General features: G+C 49.7%; 1 protein-coding gene across 2 annotated transcripts in view; it reads right to left on the bottom strand.

The window, feature by feature from the left end:
- The window catches only part of ELAVL1 (ELAV like RNA binding protein 1), a 34,943-nt gene that overhangs the window by 12,382 nt on the left and 1,080 nt on the right, over positions 1 to 21,481 (bottom strand). For both annotated transcript variants that reach the window (XM_060007625.1, XM_060007624.1), the window contains exons 2-3: positions 8,009 to 8,198; positions 824 to 927 (exon numbers count right to left, since the gene is read on the bottom strand). In XM_060007625.1, coding sequence (XP_059863608.1) covers positions 824 to 927; positions 8,009 to 8,180 — 276 coding nt within the window. In that variant the 5' untranslated portion in view covers positions 8,181 to 8,198. The remainder of the gene's footprint in view (positions 1 to 823; positions 928 to 8,008; positions 8,199 to 21,481) is intronic.

Below are 21,481 nucleotides of genomic sequence, written 5' to 3' on the forward strand. Positions count from 1 at the left end.
AGCTGGTGCTGCATGGCTCCCTCACTCTCCTCAAGTCATCATGAACCACCCCCCCAGGACACGGCACCCCTGGGACGCCTACCTCTGCCACACCTGGCTTTCATTGTTTTGTTTATCGTTTGTGCGCATGCACGCGCGCACACACACACAGGCCCAGCCCCACAAGGGTATGGAATTTGTTTTGTTCACTGCGTGGCATATAGTAGGCACTCATAAACATTTGCCAAATGAATGCTGAATGACTGGTGGGAGAAGGATTACACCAGTGATGGAGCAGGAATGGAAGCCTGAGCAGGAGGCGGGAGGGACGATGCTGCTGCTGCCGCTGCCACCACCACAGCAACAACCGGGCGCGAGCAGGAGGGCAGGGCAGGCCCAACACCCGCTCAGCATGAGGTCGGGAGCTGCAAGAGGACGGGAGCACCTTGGCCAGTAGAAGAGACCGGTGGGGAGGCCTTCGGAGGAGGCTGCTGTGAGCCAACATACGAGGGACACCGGGGGCCAGGGAGAGGGATGTCCCAGCCTAAGTCCTTCATGGAGACCCTCCCGTTGCTGGTGGGGCTGAGGAGGACATGAGCCAGAGGCACAAGGCCTGGGATGGTCACCACCCGACACATCTGACACGCAACGCCTCTCTTCTGAGCAGACAGGAGGCCCCCCAGATGCCCTGGAAAAGCGGCAGGCCTCTAAGGCGCAACTGTGCTAATGGTGCGGTGACGGTGATGTGAAGTAAGGGTTGGGGGGGGTCTCTCACCCAGGCCAGGGCTCAGCACAGACCTCTGTGCAGCCAGGAATGAACGAGATGGTGATTGCAGCTCCTTACCTTAATGGTTTTTGACTGGAGCCGCAGGCCGTTCAGCGTGTTTATCGCTCTCTCTGCATCCTTTGCAGTCACGTAGTTCACAAAGCCGTAGCCCAAGCTGTGTCCTGTGTGGGAGAACACAGGGACATGGGTGAGCCACTGAGAGCCAGTGGGTGAGCAAGACAGAGAGATGGGGAGGATGAACAGGACTATGTCCGGCTGGGCTCAAAAGGACAAGAGCAGAGAGAAGACCGAGAGAGAACGCTAAGAGCCAAGGCCTCTGGGAAGGTGGGAGTTAGAGATCAATGGTTACAATCTATATTGATGGTTTATTTGTTACACTCCCTTGGCCAACCTGTACATTTTCTGCAAGGAACAAATTTACAAAATGTTACTTTTTAAAAAAAAGTTTATTTAAAGAGAAACACTGTGTTACTAAGAGCATCCTAGGGAACCCATCACCAAAGCAGTGATAAGGAGCCGTCCCACTGGTGCCGGCCGCTCTGTGTGGCTCCGCGGGGGACTGTATTGGGGGGGTGAGGAGGAGGACAGTCACAGCAGCACACAGGACAGGCTGGTGGGGAGAACCTGACTACGATCAGCTGTCAGTGTCCAGGCTGTTTTCCGCGACTTCCACGCCCAGGGTGGGAAGGCCTGCTGGGCTCTGGCGCCACCCAGTGTCGGTTGCCCTCACTTTCCCAAACCTGCCGCCCAGCTCGGGGAGGAGGAAGGAAGCACCGGGAGAAGCCGGGGGCCCCACCTCCACAGCCCTGGCCAGGTATCCAGAGCCCCCCTGGAAGCAGCTCCCTCGGCAACAGCCTCATTAGCCGAAGCCTGGGGGAGTTGTAAGGCAGGTGCAAACCTGAGTTCTTCCCAAAGAAGTCCAGGGTTACAAGCAGGGTGTCCCCACTCCCTCTTGGGGAACTGTTCAGAAGTGGCAGGAGTGACCACCAACTGGATACACAGGAGGGACACAGCACAGGAGAGGGGCTGTGGGTCCCCGGGAGGGTTGGAGTGTTCTACTCTCTGTGGTGGGCAGCTGTGTGCGCCAAGAGGGAAGGCGGGTGAGGAATGAAGGGGAGGCCCTGGTTTCGTCCACTGGATGAGGCCGGTGACTAAAGCGTTAACACACAGTGCTGAGTGCCCACCTCCCCCCTTTCCTTCCCTATAAACCAACTGCTCTCAATTCTAGCCGCTTGTTAGAATCACCAGGGTGGCTGCTAAAAACTATCACTGCCCAGGCCAAGTCCCGACCAATGACATCAGAATGGGGGTGAGCGAGGCAGGAGTGGGGACAGTTTCGGTTGTTTGTAAAGCTCCCCAATGATTCCAACTCAGAGCCCAGGTTGAGAACTGTCGTTGGAAGTGCACGACAGGAGCAGGGCTCCCCGTGGTTATGCAGAAGAGCCCCCACTTAACGGGCTGTGATCAGAGCAGGTGCCTGGGGGAAGGCCCTCACTTCCCAAGTTACTGTTTCTCTAATAGGGGCCACAAGCTACGCGGGGTAACGATGCAGCCCCCCCAGGGCCCTCCTCAGCCCAGGACCCAGGACGTCGGACAGGCGTCGGGATCCACACTTCCAAGCCCCTTATAGATGATCCTGCCCCGTAGAGGCAGCGGGCCTGCTGCAGTCAGTGCCTTGAAAGCAGGTCAGCTGCTGCCCTCTCCCACTTTAGGGGCGATGGAAGACCAGCCCTGAATGAGGGGGGTCTGAGGTCTGGTGGGGGAGCAGGGGGGTGGTGCTCAGGCACAAGCCCGGTCAGTGCGTGGATCCTGTACAGGCTGCTGGGGCTTGAGGAGGGCGAGGCCTGCCAGGGTCAGGAGTGGGGGCAACCAGAGCCCAGGATGGGAGATATGGTGGAGGGCGGAGGGGCGGGAGATGAGGGAAAGAAGGACGGGGACGGAGGATGAATAAACCCTGGGCCTGATCTAGAGATGTATGAGGCCAGCGCCCCCCAGCTCTCACTTCCCTGCACCGTAGGAAGGGCACTGCTTCTCAGCTCTGGTTCTGACTATGCCCGGCACCGGCATTGCCCTCCCTCCAGAAAGGTTCAAACACCCCAGACTGGCCGATTCAGTGGGTCTGACTGGAGCCTGAGAGGCATTTCTCCCAGTCCCCAGGTGCTGCGGCTGGTCAAGGGCTGGCACCCGGGAGCCGCTGCCCTGGAGAAAGCAAGGCTGTCTCCACGAGGGGCGCTCTGCTGGGTGACCCCTGGGCCAGTGCTCTTGCATTACCAAACATCTTTCTCTCTCTTTAGACAAGGGTTAAGACTAAGAGACGATTCCATGGCATTTCGCCTTGCTTTCGTGGACCAGAGCAGCCAGACGTAATGTTTTAATCCCTTAGTGTTCCTCACACTGACCTGGGGTGCACAGCTGAGGAAGGTGAGTGCCCCGTGGACGAGGCCCTCCTCTGCAACGTGAGTCCTTTCTCTAAAGGTCCACGGGGCTCAAGGGAAGACATCACTGATGGAGGGAGACTGGGTCTTGGGGGGGGATGAGTGAATTAATTAGGCAATAAATAAGAAGTAGCAAATGTCCCCAAAGGAAAGAAGATGGGCAAAGGACAAGAGTCCTTTTACAAAAGAGGAGTACAAACAGCCAGAAGAGATGAACTTTACTAGAAATGCAAACTGCCACCACGATCAGATGTCATTTTTCACTTAAGAGGTGAGAAACCCTGCCTGGCCTAGGGGATGGCAGGGCCGAGCAGAGGGTGAACCGCAGACCCCTGGAGGGCCAGCTGGCAATAAGGGTCAAGAGCTTTTAGAAACTACACTCTCTCCCCTCTGCGGTTCATTTCTAGGAAGACTTCCTACAGAAATAACCAGTCAGCAAAGATTTGTGCCAGGATATTTATCTCAGCCGGGCTTGTAACTATGGAAAAACAGTTACAACCTGTTGTGAACTCAGAACCTGCATGCAACAGAATACCACGCAACCCCTGTGACCATGAGACAGCTATGTTCAGTGACAGGGAAAAATGTTCACAGGTACAGGAAGAAAAGTTCCCCACACAGCTTGGGAGGTGCGAGCCCATTTTTCTAAAAGCACATGACTGCTCACAACCATAAATATGTAAAGAAAACAGTCTGGACGGACATGAACCAAAAAGCTAACAGTTGTGGGATTATAGGTAACTTAAACTTTTCTTCCTGTTTGTCTCATGTTAAATTTTTTTCTAAAAGGAACAGAGGTGATTTACATTAAGAAAAAAAGTGGTCAGCTGGGTAGGTGTGGAAGGGCATCCCTGCAGCGGGAAGAGTACTGGAGAAATCACAAGAGTGTGACAGCAGGGTGTGTCTGGGAAATGACAAGCAGCTCAGTCTAGCCCAACAGGAGGGTGAATGGGGGGGGTGCAGTGGCTGGGGAAGAGGGGGACAGGGTCTCAAGGAGACTTGGGAGTTGCAGGCCAGGGTATGGGCTTTATCCTGACCAGAGGTGCAAAGCAATGAGACAGAAGCTGAGCATGTAGGCTGGAGTCTGGGGACCAAGTGGCCAGCATGACGTAATGCAGCAAGGTAGAGCCTGGCTCATGGTCCCACGTGGGCCATATGTCATCTGAGGAGGGGCCAGACACCAGGACAGAGAGCAGGGCAGGGCTGCACAGTAAGGCCAGGTAGTGACTGTGGATGCAACAGGCATCAACAAATGCACGTCTCCCACAGGGGGGCCTGGCTGGCCAGAAACACTCTGAATCTCGAGGCCAGCACGTCAAACATTCTCAGCATCCCAGCCACCACCGTGTCCCTGCTTCCTCCTATCACTGGTGCTTGGCCCATGGTCGGCACTCAATAAATATTTGCTGAATGAATGAATGTCTATGTTGATCTGCATTCTCCCCCAATCCCTAGATCTACTCATTCATTCACTCAACAAACACTGACTCTGGCTACATCTGGGAATACAATAGGGTCCTTGCCTCCGAGAACCATAAGGACCTACTGGACCAGAAAGTTCCAACCCCAGTGCAGTGTGGAAACCCACGTTGCAGGTCTGCCTGATTGCTATGGGGACCCAAAGAGCATCTCACACCGAGTAGATCAGGCCAGGAAAGACATCCTAAAGCAAACGGGGCCCAGGAAGTGAAGGCTTTAAAAGCAGCTGAGTGACAGGGTACATCTGGTATGTTAAAGAGAGATTCCTTTGCCGCAGTTGGGAGAATGGGCTGGAGGGAGCATGGCTGGCCAGTTAAGAGCCTAAAGCAACAGGGCAGGCAGAAGACGACGTGGCCTGGTCTAAGATGGTGGCAGGGGTGATGGAGGAAAAAGGATGGAAGCATCCAGAAGGACCAGTGTCAGGGACACACGTCAAAGGTCATGCTTAGACTTCTGACTGGAGCCACTGAGTGGACGGTGGAGCCATCTGCTAAGATGGGGACCCTGGGAAATAAGCAGTCGGCTTGTGGGAGAGTCAAGGTCAGTTTGGGAAACACTGAGAGGCTGAAGGGCCTAGAAAGTTTTCTCAGGAGAACTTTCTGGTTGAAAGAGAGGTGGCCAAATTGAATGTCCAGCTAAGCTGTGGGTGTGCATCCGCTGACCCGAGGGTTGGCTTAGAAAGAAGAGGAGGCATGGGAATAAGCCGAGGACTGCCTAGGTCAGCGCCTGGGAAGGAGCCGCAAGAGAGACAGAGGGAGGGAGGCCTCAGAGGTAGGAGAAAGCCAGGTTCACGGACCCGAGGGAAGAGGAAGCTTCCAAAAGGAAGAGACAGAGGAGACGGCTCTCTGATTGGGAGGAGAGGGAGGACATCAGCTGGAGCAGCTCTTCAGTCGGGGGCGATTTGCTCCCCAGGGACATGGCAACATCTGGGAACATTTTTTGGTTTTCACAACTCAGAAGGTGCCCCTGGCATATCTACTGGGTGGAGGCCAGGGATGCCGCTGAACAGCCTGCAATGTACAGGACGGCCCTCCCACAAGAGTTATCTAGTTCCAAACGTCAACAGTGCTCAAGCGGAGAAACCGTGAGCTAGAGGGAGTCCAGGCATCTCTTAAACAGCGCAGAGGCTGGAGCGTGTTTGAATGCTGGCAGGTGATCCTGGAAAGACCCACCAGCAAAGTGGGTACTTGCATAACTTGAGGTTCCTGGGATGCCGAGAAGGGAAGGGATCTAGCGCAGAAGTGAGCCAGCTGTTATTTTCATCGTGAAGTAGGAAGCGGCCATCATGTGAGAGGAAAGGGGCCTCAGGGGAGAAAATGCGCTGAAGTGGCTGCTGTGGCACAGGGATGCCCATGTTGTGAACTCGGTTGGGGGTTTCATCAGACGGGGTGCCTGTCTGCTGGGGTGCGAGACTCTCTCTGGGGTGGGCACCTGAGACAGGCCAGGAGAAAGCAGTCAGACATAACCAAGTCCGGGGTTTCACCAGAGCGGTGTAATAAAGGACAAAAGGGAATGAGATGTGAGGCCACGGCCCCGGGAACAGCCTCTAATTAGTTTTCACACACCGGTGGCAGGAGGAGAAAAGTGAATGCAGTAAGTTTTCCATAAAGTCAAGTTCATTCAGTTTAAAGAACTGCTAGCAAGATGCAGAGCTGAAATGCCAACCCAGGCCCACCGACTCCACAACTCCCGGTGCATTACACTCAACTTTGCCCAGAGAGCAGAAAAGGACTATTTCTGTACTGAAATAATTTCCAAATTACGCTTTTGCTGCTTTCGCTGGTTCTCAAAACCAGTTCTCTCCGGACTGATCTTGCCAAATCTAGGTGTTCCTATTAACATAGCTCACATTCCTTTGAAAACCACAACAAGCCAAGAGACAAAGAAGTCAGGAATATCAACAGGACTGAAAATTCCCTTCCACCAGAACATAAAAGGAAAGACTCAGCAGCGCAGGAGAATTTCAAACCCCTCTGAACAAGGACTCTCTTATTCAGGATGGTCTCCTGGAACTGGAGAGAGAGTGTGGCTTCTAGAACATTCCAACACTTCAATTTTGTGTATTATCTAAAGATCCTATTTTGAAGACATTTATTACATTGCAGACTCTCAGAACTGGAAGGGTCCTTAAAGGACTTTTGCGTTCAAAGTCCCGTTCTGATGAACCAACTCCCTGTACAGTAGTCAGCCAGCCTCTACAGGAGTCATCTCGGGTACAGGCACCTTCACGTTACTGGCAAAGGCTGAAAGTCGATGAAGCAGGATGATGAGTACATGGGGTTCAATAATATTACTCTATTTTAATGTAAATTGAAATACAATAAAATATTAGGTTTCTATAATAAATACGGCTTTTGACTTTGAAATTATTTTTCAGTGTAGGGAATCCTGGTCCCACAAGCCAGAGTGGCAGCCAGAGCCCTCCTGAGAGGACCGGCCATTCCTCAGCCCAGTTATGCAGAGAGGAGGAAGAAGAGGAGGAGGGGGGAAGAGGGGAAGAGAGAGAGGAGGAGGCTCCCTAAAACGTTCCTCCCTGGGGAGGAAAGAAAGGAAGAAGTGCTTCGGAGCACCTGGTCTCCCCATGTTTTTCTCCAGAGCCCCTGAAACCACGCTCTCAGAACAGAGGCCTCTCTGTAGGGAGGGCCTTACCAGGCACCGGGCCTTGTGCAATCTCTTAGGCAGCTGGCAGCATCAGGATGTAGGCGCCACCATCCCCACTTCATGGATGGGGACACTGAGACAGGGTGGGAGGGTGGGGCTCTGAGCCAGCCTGCCAACCCCACAGCCTGCCCATGACCCGCTGCCCTGCTCCAGCCCCCCTGAGAGTGCAATCTCAGTTTCAGACGTTAAGTTGATAGCACAACAGCAGACAGTCAGGGTGGCCCAAACCTAACGAAGGACAGCCCACAGGGGACTCAGTGTTCTGCTGCGGGCCTGACCTTGTATGTGAGCCTGGGAAGAGAGGGTGGACCTGCCTGGGCCTGCCCCGAGCAGGGCGCTGGCCAGAGTCCCTTCCACACGTGGCACCATGCCCCTTCCAGCTCTCAGACTGTCCCTGTTCTCCTGTCTTCTCATTTTCCCTCCCCTCCCACCGTCGTGTTTTGTATATACTCTCCATCTTATGATGGATTTTTCTCTTTGGGGAACCTACGTCCAATCTTACACTTGGGTGGGGGCAAAACAGAGTTGAGATAAAAATGAAACTTCACAGCTATCATTTCAAGGCTATGGCTCTTCCTGGCTGAGGAGCACTGCAGGGCAAAGAAGACAGTGCTTAGCAGGACGGCCACACGTACCCCCTTTACAAAAACGGCTCTTGTTTCTTTACCTGCTACTTTATCCCGAATAAGTTTTGCAGATTCAACTTCACCAATACTGCTGAACAAACTTCGTAACTCATCCTGGGTCATGTTCTGAGGGAGGTAGTTGACAATCAAATTTGTTCTCCCAATATCATCCCTGCAGTCTTCAGCCATGTGGTCTTCATAACCATTAGACATTGTATTTTTTTTTTAAATCTGCAGGGGGCAAAAAAAAAGGGAAGTAAATTCCAAATGTTCATAATGCAGGATATTAAGGCAACGCTCGTGACTGTGTTGCATTTAGACATTTTTCTTTTCAACACTAGAAGTTCAACTTATGTCCACACAAAAACCTGCATGTGGATGTTTATAGCAGCTTTATTCATAACTGCCCCCAAACTGGAAGCAGCCAAGATGCCCTTCAGTAGGTGAATGGAGAAACACAGGCCAGTTGTCTGGTACATGCACACAATGGAGTGTTATTCAGTGCCAAAAAGAAAGGAGCTAGGAAGCCACAAAGGCATGGGGGAACCTTACATGCACACTGCTGAGTGAAAGAAGAGCTTGAAAGGCTACACACTAGAGGGTCTCAGTTATACGACATTGTGGAAAAGGCAAAACTAGAGAGACAGCAAAAAGATTAGTAGTTGCCAGGAGTTGCGGGGAGGGAGGGTGAATAGGCAGAGCACAGGGGGTTTTACAGGGCAGTGACACTATTCTGTATGAGGGTGTAATGGTGGATACACGTCATTATACATTTGTCCAACCCCACAGAACATAACATGAAGAGTAGACTCTAAGGCAAACCCTGGGCTTTAGCTAGCATGTAATAACAACGGCTCATCAATTACAACAAAATACCACACGAAGGCAAGATTTAATAATAGGGGAAACTTTGTGTTGGAGGAGGGGTTTATGGAAACTCACTCTGGACTTCCTTCGCAATCTTTCTGTAAACCTAAAACTGCTCTAAAAATAATGTCTACCGAAACAAAAACAAAACAAGCCCAAGTCCAACCATTTCCACTTACCAAGAGGGCTTTAAAGAAACAAACCGACAAACAATTCCAGCACCACAATTCAAGCCTCTGGGAAAAGTGGGTTGTCTTGAGAACGTTCCAAAGATCTCTGATTGCTTTCTCTCATCTCCACATGCACTACTGATGCAGCTGTACATGGAGGAGCCTGCGAGGTGCACCTGAGCACCCCACCCAGACATGCTGTCTGTACTCTAGCAGGCAGGCAATGGTCCTCTGTGCCCCTTTATTCCCAAGACAGAGCAACTGAGCCAAGAAAGAGGTTAAGATGTCTCTTCCTGTTATAGGAGCTTGGTCTCCAAAGCTGGCAGGCTCTGGAATACCTTTAGCCACCTGCACAAATCTTTACTTTCAGTGACAAATACCAGAGCACAGTGATGGCTTCGGACTAGAGTCAGCTCAAGACCACTCTTCTGGAAGCACCACTCACTCTAGATTTTGCTCACAGGCACTGCTTTGCGGCTGCCTCGTCCAAGATGTCCCGTGTCTCTGCCTCTAAAGAAATAGGCACCCCATGGGGCTGAAATGTCATCACTGAGAAAAAGGCCCTGCTGCCCATCAGTCGGGGTAGGTTACAGGGGAGCAGCCCACTCCTTTCTCCAGATTCCTACTGCCTAGTTCTGATTTTATGCTTCAAAACCCAGTGCCCAGGGCTTCCCGGGTGGCGCAGTGGTTGAGAATCCGCCTGTCAATGCAGGCGACACAGGTTCAAGCCCTGGTCCGGGAAGATTCCACATGCCGCAGAGCAATGAAGCCCAGTGCGCCACAACTACGGAGCCTGCGCTCTAGAGTCCGTGAGCCACAACTACTGAAGCCCGCAGGCCTAGAGCCCATGCTCCACAACAAGAGAAGCTACCGCAATGAGAAGCCTGCGCACTGCAACAGAGTAGCCCCCCGCTCGCCGCAACTAGAGAAAGCCCATGCACAGCGACGAAGACCTAGAACAGCCAAAAAAGCCCAAAAAACAACAACCCAGTGCCCAGTGTCAGGAGCATTTATCCTCCTCTAAAAATAGCCTTGCCAGTGGTTATATAGAAACCTGAACACATCTCCTGCACAGGATTTCCCATCTGCCCCGAATCAAGAAGCAGAGAGGAATCGGGTCTGGTTCCCTGTTTCCTGGTGGAGACATTCAGGTCTTCTCTACCTTCCCACCCTCTCACTTGCTTCAGACCATACACAACATGCAAAATTAGTCCAGTCTCCCAGAATTTCTTTTATTTATTTGAAAATGTTCTATGCTTCCTGCTCTTTATAAAATATTTCAGCATCAAGAGCCATAAAAGGAAAGATTGGAAACTTAGACTTCATAAGGTTAAAAACTTTTGGAGGGCAAACGCATCACACACAGACAAGCAGCAGACTGGGAGAAAATGCCTGCTGCCTATCATCTTATTCAGAGCTGCGGGTCTCACACTGGGTGATTCTGCCCGCCTCCCCACCCCCCAGCCCCTGGGACAGGGGGCAGTGTCTGGAGACACTGCTGGCTATCAGGACTGGGGGGTGGTGCTGGGCCACTAGCATCTAGTGGGTAGAGGCCAGAGATGCTGTTAAATACTCCATAAAGCACAGGACAGGACAGGACAGCCCCAACCAAGAATGATCTAATCCAAAGTGTCAGTACTGCTGAGGTTGAGAAAAGTTGATTTGGGGCATCTGCAAATTAAAAAGAAAAAACCCACATATCACTAGCAGAGAAGTGGACAAAATACATGAGCTGCAACTAATAGATGCTGGCAATTCATAGAGCTAATAAGCCATGAAAAGAAGCTCAAGTTCACAAACAATGAGGAAAATGCAAAATAAAAAGAGATGCTACTTTGTGTCAGTCAGATGGAATACAATCCAGGATGGATAAAACCCAGTGTAAGTAAGGATAAGGAGGAAAAAACACCCTTATACACCATCGATATGAGTGTGACATGGTACAACCTTTTGGAAGGATAACATGGCCGGTCCTATCAAAATGTTTAATGTGAATGCTACCCTCTGACTCAGGGCTGTAGGAAACTGCTCTACAGAAATAATCATACATATGCAGGAAAACATGTGCGAGGAACACACCGACCCCATGGCTGGTAAAGTGCTGGACACAATCTAAGTATGTTATTAGTGGGGGATAGTTCAATAAATAACAATTTTCAGTAGAAAGCATGGCATTAACGGGTTTAATAAGGAAAAACTCCACAAATCTATGAAACCTTCTGTGGCCATGAGACTAAGATAGATCATTAGCTCAAAAACAAACGAACAAACAAAAACATCTGTTGAAGCCTGAACCAAAGTACAAGGGTTAACTCTGAAGAATTCTAATGCACACTGAAGTTTGCTCAAAATGTGACTCAAATGGTTTTCTTCCTCCTTCCTCTTTTTTTCCTTTATCCCCCTCTCTCTTCACTCTTGTTCTGAGTTAGGCATCCACTCTTCTGCCTTCTCCCTCACCCTGCTTTCATGGAAGATAAACTGGGCAGTAATTACCCCATTCTCGTTATCCAGAGTGGGGTGTCCTCTATGCCTGGTAAAAAGTTAGCTTCCTAAAACAGTGGTTGGCAAACCATGGCCTGCAGGCCAAATTTGTTCAGTCCACCTCCTGTTTTCATAAATAAAGTTTTATTAGCACACAGCTACTCCCATTTGTTTATGAATTGTCTATGGCAGCTTTTGCACTCCAGTGACAGAGCTGAGTAGTTGTGACAGAGACCATATGGTTCACAAAGCTGAAAATATTTACCATCTGGCTCTTTACAGAAAAAGTGTGCCGACCTTTGTTCTAAAATGTAAACAACACAAAAATTTCTTGGAGAAAATCTTTGCGACACCAAGTGAGGCAAAGAGTTCTTAGATACCATGCCAGAAGCCAAATTCATTTAAAATAAATTGACAAACTGGATATCATCAAAATTTAAAACTTCTGCTCTTGCAAATGACACTGCTAGGAAAACTATAATCCACAGACTGGAAGAAAATATTCAAATCACATATCTGAAAAAGGACTTGTATCCGGAACATATTTTTTTAAAAAACCTTTGAAACTTAACAATAAGAAAAAAAAACCCGATTTTAAAATGGCAAAAGATGTAAACAGATACTGAGCCAAAGAAGATATACGGATGGCAAATAAACACATGAAAAGTTTCTCAACATTATCAGTTATTAGGAAAACGCAAAGTAAAACCACATCAAGGGAATTCCCTGGTGCTCTAGTGGTTAGGACTCCACACTTTCATTGCCGAGGGACGGGTTCAATCCCTGGTCAGCGAACTAAGATTCTGCAAGCCGTGTAGTGCTGCCAACAAACAAACAAACGAACCACACTGAAATACCACTACCCGTCTAGGAGGCCTAAAACCAAACAAAACAAGCAAGCAAGCAAACAATGACGACAAAACAGACAATATCAAGTTCTGGTGAGGATGTGGAGAAACTAGAACTTTCATGTACTGCTGGTGGGAATGTAAAAAACGTTATAGCAGGGCTTCCCTGGTGGCGCGGTGGTTGAGAGTCCGCCTGCCGATGCAGGGGACACCGGTTCGTGCCCCGGTCCGGGAGGATCCCACATGCCGCGGAGCGGCTGGGCCCGTGAGCCATGGCCGCTGAGCCTGCGCGTCCGGAGCCTGTGCTCCACAACGGGAGTGGCCACAACAGTGAGAGGCCCGCGTACCGCAAAAAAAAGAAAAAAAAAAAAGGAAAAAAAATGCATAAAGCTGCTATAAACGGTATCGCATAGGTTTTTATATGAACAAAACTATTTCTTGTACGTGAGGACTAGGCAAAGGTTGCTGGGTCATATGGTAAGAGTATGTTTAGGCATACTGTTTCCCACAGTGGCTGTAACGTTTCGTTTTTTGTTTTTTACGGTACGCCGGCCTCTCACTGTTGTGGCCTCTCCCGTTGCAGAGCACAGGTTCCGTACGCGCAGGCTCAGCGGCCATGGCTCACGGGCCCAGCCGCTCCGCGGCATGCGGGATCCTCCCAGACCGGGGCACGAACCGGTGTCCCCTGCATCGGCAGGCGGACTCTCAACCACTGCGCCACCAGGGAAGCACTATGCATTTTTTTAACACTCGGTTTTTATTATTTATTTATTCTTTTTCATAGTCTTTTCCATTATGGTTTATTACGGGATATTGAATATAGTTCCCTGTGCTATACAGTAGGACCTTGTTTATCCATTCTCTAATAATAGTTTGCATCTGCTAGTTCCAAACTCCCACTCCATCCCTCCCCTCCTGCTTGGCAACCACAGTCTGTTCTCTATGTCTGTACGTCTGTTTCTGTTTTGTAGATAGGTTCATTTGTGCCATATTTTATCATTTTAAAATTTTTATTTACTTATTTGTTTTTGGCTGCACTGGGTCTTCACTGCTGCGCACGGTCTTTCTCTAGTTGTGGCGAGCGGGGGCTACTCTTCATCGCAGCGCGCGGTCTTCTCATTGCGGTGGCTTCTCTTGTTGCGGAGCACGGGCTCTAGGTTTCAGTAGTTTGGCACGTGGGCGTCATAGTTGTGGCTCGAGGGCTCTACAGTGCAGGCTCAGTAGTTGTGGCGCACAGGCTTAGCCACATGTGGGATCTTCCCGTACCAGGGCTCGAACCCATGTCCTCTGCATTGGCAGGCTGATTCTTAATCACTGTGCCACCAGGGAAGTCCCCATGCCGTACTTTAGATTCCACATATAAGTGATATCATATGATATTTGTCTTGCTCTTTCTGACTTACTTCATTTAGTATGATAATCTCTAGGTCCATCCATGTAGCTGCAAAGACATTATTTCATTCTTTTTTATGGCTTAGTAGTATTCCATTGTATATATGTATCACATCTTCTTTATCCATTCATCTGTCAATGGACGTTTAGGTTGTTTCCATGTCTTGTAAATAGTGCTGCTATGAACATAGGGGTGCATGTCCCTTTTTGAATTAGAGTTTTGTCTGGATATATGCCCAAGAGTGGGATTGCTGGATCATATGGTAACTCTGTTTTTAGGTTTTCTGAGGAACCTCCATACTGTTCTCCAAAGTGGCTGTACCCATTTACATTCCCACCAATAGTGTAGGAGGGTTCCTTTTTTCACCACATCCTCTCCAGCATTTATTATGTGTAGAGTTTTTAAAATATATATATATATTTAAGTTAATTAATTAATTTATGGCTGCATTGGGTCTTTGTTGCTGCACGCAGGCTTTCTCTAGTTGCAGTGAGCAGAGGCTACTCTTCGCTGCGGTGCATGGGCTTCTCATTGCGGTGGCTTCTCTTGTTGTGGAGCACAGGCTCTAGGCACGTGGGTTTCAGTAGTTGTGGCTCACAGGCTCTAGCACGCAGGCTCAGTAGTTGTGGCGCACGGGCTTAGTTGCTCCGCGGCATGTGGGATCTTCCCGGACCAGGGCTCAAACCTGTGTCCCCAGCATTGGCAGGTGGATTCTTAACCACTGCACCACCAGGGAAGTCCTATGTGTAGAGTTTTTGATGATGGCCATTCTGAGTAGTGTGAGGTGGTACCTCATTGTAGTTTTGATTTGCATTTCTCTAATAATTAGTGATGTTGAGCACCTTTTCATATGCCTATTGCCCACCTGTATGTCTTCTTTGGAGAAATGTCTACTTAGGTCTTCTGCCCATGTTTCGATTGAGTTGTTTCTTTGTTATTGAGTTGTATGAGCTGTTTGTATATTTTGGAAAGTAAGCCCTTGTTGGTAGCATTGTTTGTAAACATCCTCTCCCAGTCTGTAGGTTGTCTTTTTCATTTTGTTTATGGTTTCCTTTGCCGTGCAAAAGCTTATAAGTTTGACTAGGTCCCACTTGTTTATTTTTGCTTTTATTTCTATTGCCTTGGGAGACTGACCTAAGAAAACATTGGTACAATTTATGTCAGAGAATGTTTTGCCTATGTTCTCTTCTAGGAGTTTTATGGTGCCATGTCTAATATTTAAGTCTTTATTTATTTTTGTGTATGGTGTGAGGTGGTGTCTTAACTTCTTTGATTTACACGCAGAGCAGCTTTCTTCATAATCACCAAAAACTGCAACAACCCAAATGTCCCTCAAACCTTCAGTGGATAAACTATAGTACACCATACAATGGAATACTACTCAGCAATACAAAGGTACTACTATTCACGCAATTTGTATGAACCTCAAATACATTTTGCTCAATGAAACAAACCAGACTCAAGGCTACTGCATGATTCCATTCTGGAAAAGGCAAAATCACAGGGATAGATCAGTGGTTGCTGGGCGCAGGGAGCAGGGGAAGGGTTGACACAGGGGGAGCATGAGGAAATAGTTTTGTTTCCCGGGCAATAAAATTTTCCAATATCACGATCATGGTGGTGGTCACTCATTTATCAAAACTCAACTCTACACCAAAAACTGGATTAAAAAATAAATTTTAAAAGATTTAAAAAGTGAAGCTTCTGCACGACCGCCCTGCTCCTCGGCATGCTGACTCCTCATGACTGACGGGCCCAGCCAAGGCTGAGCAGCCCCCTGAGGGCCCCATTCTTGGTCAACTGGCAACAATGAAGAACCCAAACACCAAGAGCACAGTTTCTCGGTGCTTCAGTGCCACCCTGCCATCCAGGCCCCTTCCCCTGACCTTTCCAAACCTGCATATCTGATACAGGGCCAAACCAGCTCTGTTCCCACAAGTACCAACTACAACCTGGCCTTGGCATCTGCCTGACAATCAATGACTCCCAGTCATGGCCACCTCTGGCCACCTCTCACTCAGCGTGTCTCTCTCCGCGTGGCTGTCCTGTGGACTCCTCCAGGTTGTCGCACTCAGCCCCATCAAGCTAGCCCCTCCCCCGGCTCTCCCTGTCAGTGGGGTCACCACCTGCTGAGGCTCAGAGGTTACATGACTTTGCTCAGGGGCAGTCATCACACTGTTAATCAGTGGCAGGGCCAGGCCTTGAGCTATGGCTACAGAGCAGTCTTTCAAGGATGAAACACCAGGCCCTTTGCGATGGCCCCTGCTTGTCCCCCTTCTCCCCTCACTTGAGCTCCCCCAGCACGCCACAGACCTTCATCTTCCTGTGCCTTTGTTACGGCTGCTCCCTTGGCAGGGACTGCCCGCCGTCTCCACCACCTCCTCACTTGTCTTTAAAGAGTCTCCCAGGACGCTTGGTTGCTCTAGTTCTCAGTGCTCGTATACCACTGGCGTGAACCTTTATTATTGCATGAATCACTCCAACTCGTAATTAGTTGCTTTTCACCCACAGCACTGGTGAAAGCCTTGAGGCCCAAGGCTTCAAGGCCAAGGGTCCCCAGGTAAACCCAAGGTACCTGGCAAAATGTAGGTGCATCATGCAGGCACACACAGGAGGGGGGAACAGACACAGGGTCTCAGACTCACCTGGGAATCATGTGTATTTGGTGCATTCTTTTACATTAAAGAAGGGTGGTTGGAAATTGTACTGACAGTCTATTAATACACTTAGTATCTTACTTTTTTAGAATCATCCCATCCCATCCCAACCCACAGAATCAAAGTCAATTGCAGGGAGCAAAAGGGAAACTTAGTTTAGCAAAGCAATTCCTGCTGATTCGGAAATGTTTCTGGTAACAGATATACCATGCAGAAGTCCTTTTAGGATGATCTCTGAGGGTTTTCAGCCCTACTGCACTATTTTAAGCGATCCTGGTTGTCTGTGTGACTTCAAAGATGTTGTTCACATCAGTAGTATACCTACTATGTATATAAGGAACAGATACAATATCTATGTACGTGTACATGTGTATGTATATATATAAATATAAACGACGTAAAAACATGCGTAGATGGTACCTATGTAAAGGAGCAAGACCGGATTCCATCAGGCACCCCTGAGAATCTGTCTCATTTTATAGTCACAGAGCAGGCTTTCTAAACTACTTGGGCCAGAACAAAACTAGAACAGTCAAATATAACCTCAGGCTCAACCCTGACACTTCACACATCCTACGACAGGGCTTGGACTCAATTGTTTCTGCAGTCCTTTCCAGATGTATAGTCCTGAGTTCTTCAAGGTAAAAGTCTTAGGAATGCAAGGTCACCCAAGAAACGCTGTGGTGCCAGAAAGAAACTGAAGGCACCACCTGACCCAATTATAAGTGCTACGCAAGGTGAGGGCTCTTTTAGGTCGACTTGATCCGCGTTTCCTTACTCGTCCCTTCCCACCGCCCACAGAGGGGAAAGATGCCCAGTGGGCAGCTCATCTAAGTCACAGCAACTCCACGCCTGCCAGCCTGAGAAGCCCAGGGGAGGGTCAGAGCAGGTGCCCATCGGTGCAGCCCAGTGTCTGGCCCAGTCAAAGTGCCCCATGGGTCCCAAGGGGACCTGATCAGACCCAGAGCGCTGCTAGGAGTCCTGGCTTCTTTCTGGCTGGTCAAGGGCCCTCCAGGGCTCTCACAGGGAACTGCAAAGCAACATGGCACAGCGGGAAAAACTCACGGGCTTTGACAGACCTGAGTTCCAACACTAACCCTACGGCTAATCATCCGAACCACTGTGGGGACGTCACTTCCTTTCCCTGAGCTTCCGTTTCCTTGCCTGCAAACTGGGGTGTTACCCACTGCTCTGCAGCTCTCAACACACTTCCCGACACTTGGTGAGCGCCCACTTCACCACTCACCTCAGGTTTACTAAGGAACACTTTGACCCTTTCCCCTTGGGACCCTGGAACCGATCCGCACCTTTGAGGCCATTTCTAATGGGCCTGGGTTCCACGGAAGCCACATGCGGTTCTACCAGCCTGGGCCCACGAGCGCAGCGCCCCATGGAACGTGTAAGATCTCGCGGGTAGTCCTGCTCAATCACTCACCAGTCGCACACGCAACCTTGGACGAATCAGCGGGCCTCCTTATCTGTTCACCAAAGATATGAACCTTATTCAAGTCTTGTCCCCCTACTCTTACTTTATCAACAAAATCAAGGTGAGCGCGTGTCTCCCTGCCCTCCCCACCTCCAGCTGCAAACACCTTCATCTCCTCTCCGCCTGTCCTCGCCCCCCTCTTCAAACCTCCTCCTCCCCCGAATTACTTCATTTGGTGGCACACGCACGCACTTGTCCCCCAGGCCACCTCTGTCCATCCCCCAAACCTAAGTAAGCACCAAGTTCTGCCAGTTTTACATCTGAGATGTCTCACTCTCCCTCCATCTCACTGCCATCATCCTTGTTCAGGTCACTGTCACCTCTTGCGTAGACTGACTCCTAACTGGTCTCCCCGGCACACGATTATTTCGAACCGAGAGTCATTTGGTCTTCTCCCTCCAGATCACTCCTGTTCCTTCTGTCTCCCCATTTCTGTTCGTGGTGACATCAGTCTTGCCACTGGGTTGCTCTGGACTGTTCCCTCTCCTGTAAATCTTTCCTCTGGCATGAATGCCTGTCTGATGGGTAGCTGGATCCAGTCACTTCTGAGCTCCTTTCTAACTCTTCCTTCGCCCAGCACACATGGAGTGCGACCACGTGCCAGCACGAGCAAGGCAGTGTGTGTATAAGATAAAGAAGCAATCCCAGTCCCAACCCTCAAACTCAGGCCAGTACCAGACCAGCTCAGTACCGCAAAAGCCTTTGACTGGTCTGTCCATCCTAACCTCTCACTCAGAAAAGCGATCTTCTGAGCTCACCTCTTGACTGTGCCCAGAAACCCTCTACCACCTGACCATGGCATACTTTTCTAGATTTATCTCCAAGTCCACCTTCTTGACCCTCTGCCTGCCCAAACTGGTCCCCTCAGGCTTCCGGACCTGTTTGCACTCGCCTCGTTTCTTACTCACTCGGGCTGCTGGCCGCACCTGGAAACTGTTGCCTACGCCTCTCTGGTCACAGCGACCAGTTTGGACACCGGCTCTTTCATCAAGAACAAAACCCAAGCAACGGACAATCATTTCTTTCAATAGTCTCGATGCTGTCACCACTCACGGCTTCCTCTTTTCATTACTTTAATCTCACACATCTATGTCTTTTCTCACCAATTCAGGGTGTAAATTCTTCAAGGAGGCAATTTCTTCCACTTCTCCCCGTTCCCCACAACAATGAGCAAGCGGTAAGGTTACGTGGGCTCAGTCTATAAAACTGTGCTCACTGACTTGGCCAGTACACGCGAGGCCCTGGGTCACGTGAGGATGGACAGTGATCATATGAGCGAGTCCCGTCAACACATATGGACACAGACAGTACCTTCTGCCACCTTCCCACTTCCTGTCTGTATATCCACGTACGCGCACCCTACTCGAGTGATGTGCTGTTTTGTCCACGTCTACATTCTAAACTGCTCCTTCTCCAGCCTTCTGTTTCTCTTAGTGACCGTATCCATCTGCCAGGCACTCAGGCAGGGACCCAGAATCATCCACCCATGTTTTCTCTAGCTCACGTCCCACAGCTAAACACCCACTGAGCCCTGTGTCCTTTACCCCCTAACCGTGTCTCAAACCCACCCCCTCTCTCTCCCGACTACAGCCCTGGGTCATATTAGCAACTTTTCTGCTTTATGGGAAAGTAATCACCTCCTCAATGGTTTGCCAGCCTTCAGCAATATCCCCCTCCAGCGTGCAGAACTGACCCCTTCACTGTGGACTGAAACTGCCCAACAGACACCCTTGGCCTGGCCTACAGGCCAACAGCCAAGTCCTCTGCACACCAGCTGTGCGAGTCCTCTTGCCGCCCCTCACTTCACCTTTCTTACCTCTGAGATACCAGACCCCATGTGGTTCCCTGAACAAACCTAGATGTTCCCACCTCCGTGCCTTTGCGGATGCTGTCCCGATCTCCTGCCAAGCCCTTCCCCCCCAGTCTTGGCCTGGCTAACCCCTCCCCTCACGCTTCACCTCCTCGGGAAGTATTCTGTGGTCTCCTTTGCCCACCAAGGCTAGGTTAACAGTTTTTGTGCTTCCATCAGCCAGCGCATAACAATCACCACACTCAACAGAGTGGGCTAAAACGATCTATGCACACATCGCAATCACCAGTGCCTCCCCAGAGCCTAGCACAGGACCTGGGACACAGTAGCGGAGCGGAGAGAGTTGGTTAAAGGCGGGAAGCAAGACTAACTTCCCTTCCCTAGGCTGGTTTCCTCTGGTCTTCCCCTGACCCAAAATCTCAGGTCGGCCTCGCTGCTTCACTACTGCCACCTAGGGGTGAAAGGAGGTAACTGCACCTCTTTCACCATTCAGCATTTAATTTGATTCCATTGAATGAGATGGGAACACAGGCGAGGTAACAGTTGACTCCAGCGTGGGTAGAGAAAGAGTGGCAGTCAGGGGAGGCTTCAAATGGTGAGTGAGTTCTGACCTGGGCCACACAGCATGAGAAAGAGATCTCTAGGTGGAGGAAAACGGCATTCCAGGCAATGGGGGCAACAGGCAGAGGGTGTCAGAGTTTAGGGCCTATGTGCAGGTGAACTCAGAAAGGAGGGGAGCGTTAGAAAGTGCAAGACCTGGGACCCCAAACTTTAGCTTTTAAGCCACCTAAAGAGGTTAAAAAATTAATTTTTTTTCCACCCAAAGACTCTTAATTGCGAGTAACATAACCAGATCTGCATTTAAAAGAGACAGCTCTTGCTGGAGTGTGGAAAGATTATAGAGATGGGAGGCGGGAGTGAGAGAGGCAAAAGCAAGGCATTAGGAAGATGGTATTTTCATAATTCTCCTCTCATTTTCCACTTGCTGCCCCATGACCTCAGATTGAACACATCCAACCTGAAACTCCGCCTCCTCAAAACCAAGTGCTTCAACATAAACGTGATTTATTTCCACATTTTGAGATGTTCTTATATATTGGCTTCTTCATAGGCCATGAAGTCGCAGAATTTTATAACAGATCCCACCACAGAGCTTTGCACACTGAAAATGCTCAATGACAATTGAATGGAATGTCTCTCGGGGTCCCCCAGACCCTGGGATTATAAGAACAGTAAACCCCAGTAGTTAAGAGTAAGGACTCTGAGTCAGAGGGCCTGAGTTCAAATCCTGCCATCAGCCACTTTCCTGTGTGAGACTGGTCTCATTAAGTGACCCATCGAAACCTCAGTTTCTTTGTTCCTAAAATGGAAATTACAACACACAGCACCTACCTCAAGGGCTGGAGATAAACATCTGTGAGTAGAAAGCACACAGTAAATCCCCACTAAATATTACTGTCAGCTACTTATAACATTATAAATTCAGTGTCTACCAGGCACAGGTCACGCACGATGCAAGGCGCTTCCCACACCCTTAAATCTGCAGGGCAATATTCTAATCCATCCCATTTTACAGATAAGAAAACTAAGGCTCCCACAGTTGAGTTTGTTCAACGTCTCGGGAGCACTGGATTCCAAGGCATCAGAGATGGGGCTAGGGGACCTGTTAGTGGAAGATCATTTAGTCCAGTGGTGGTTCTCACACGTGTGAGTGTGTATGTGTGTGATACTCTGGGCAATGTCTGCAGATATTTTTGATCTTCACAACTGGGGAATGAGGACACTGCTGGCGTCTAGTGAGT

Source organism: Delphinus delphis, chromosome 3, assembly GCF_949987515.2.
Source record: "Delphinus delphis chromosome 3, mDelDel1.2, whole genome shotgun sequence".
NCBI classification, from domain to species: domain Eukaryota; kingdom Metazoa; phylum Chordata; class Mammalia; order Artiodactyla; family Delphinidae; genus Delphinus; species Delphinus delphis.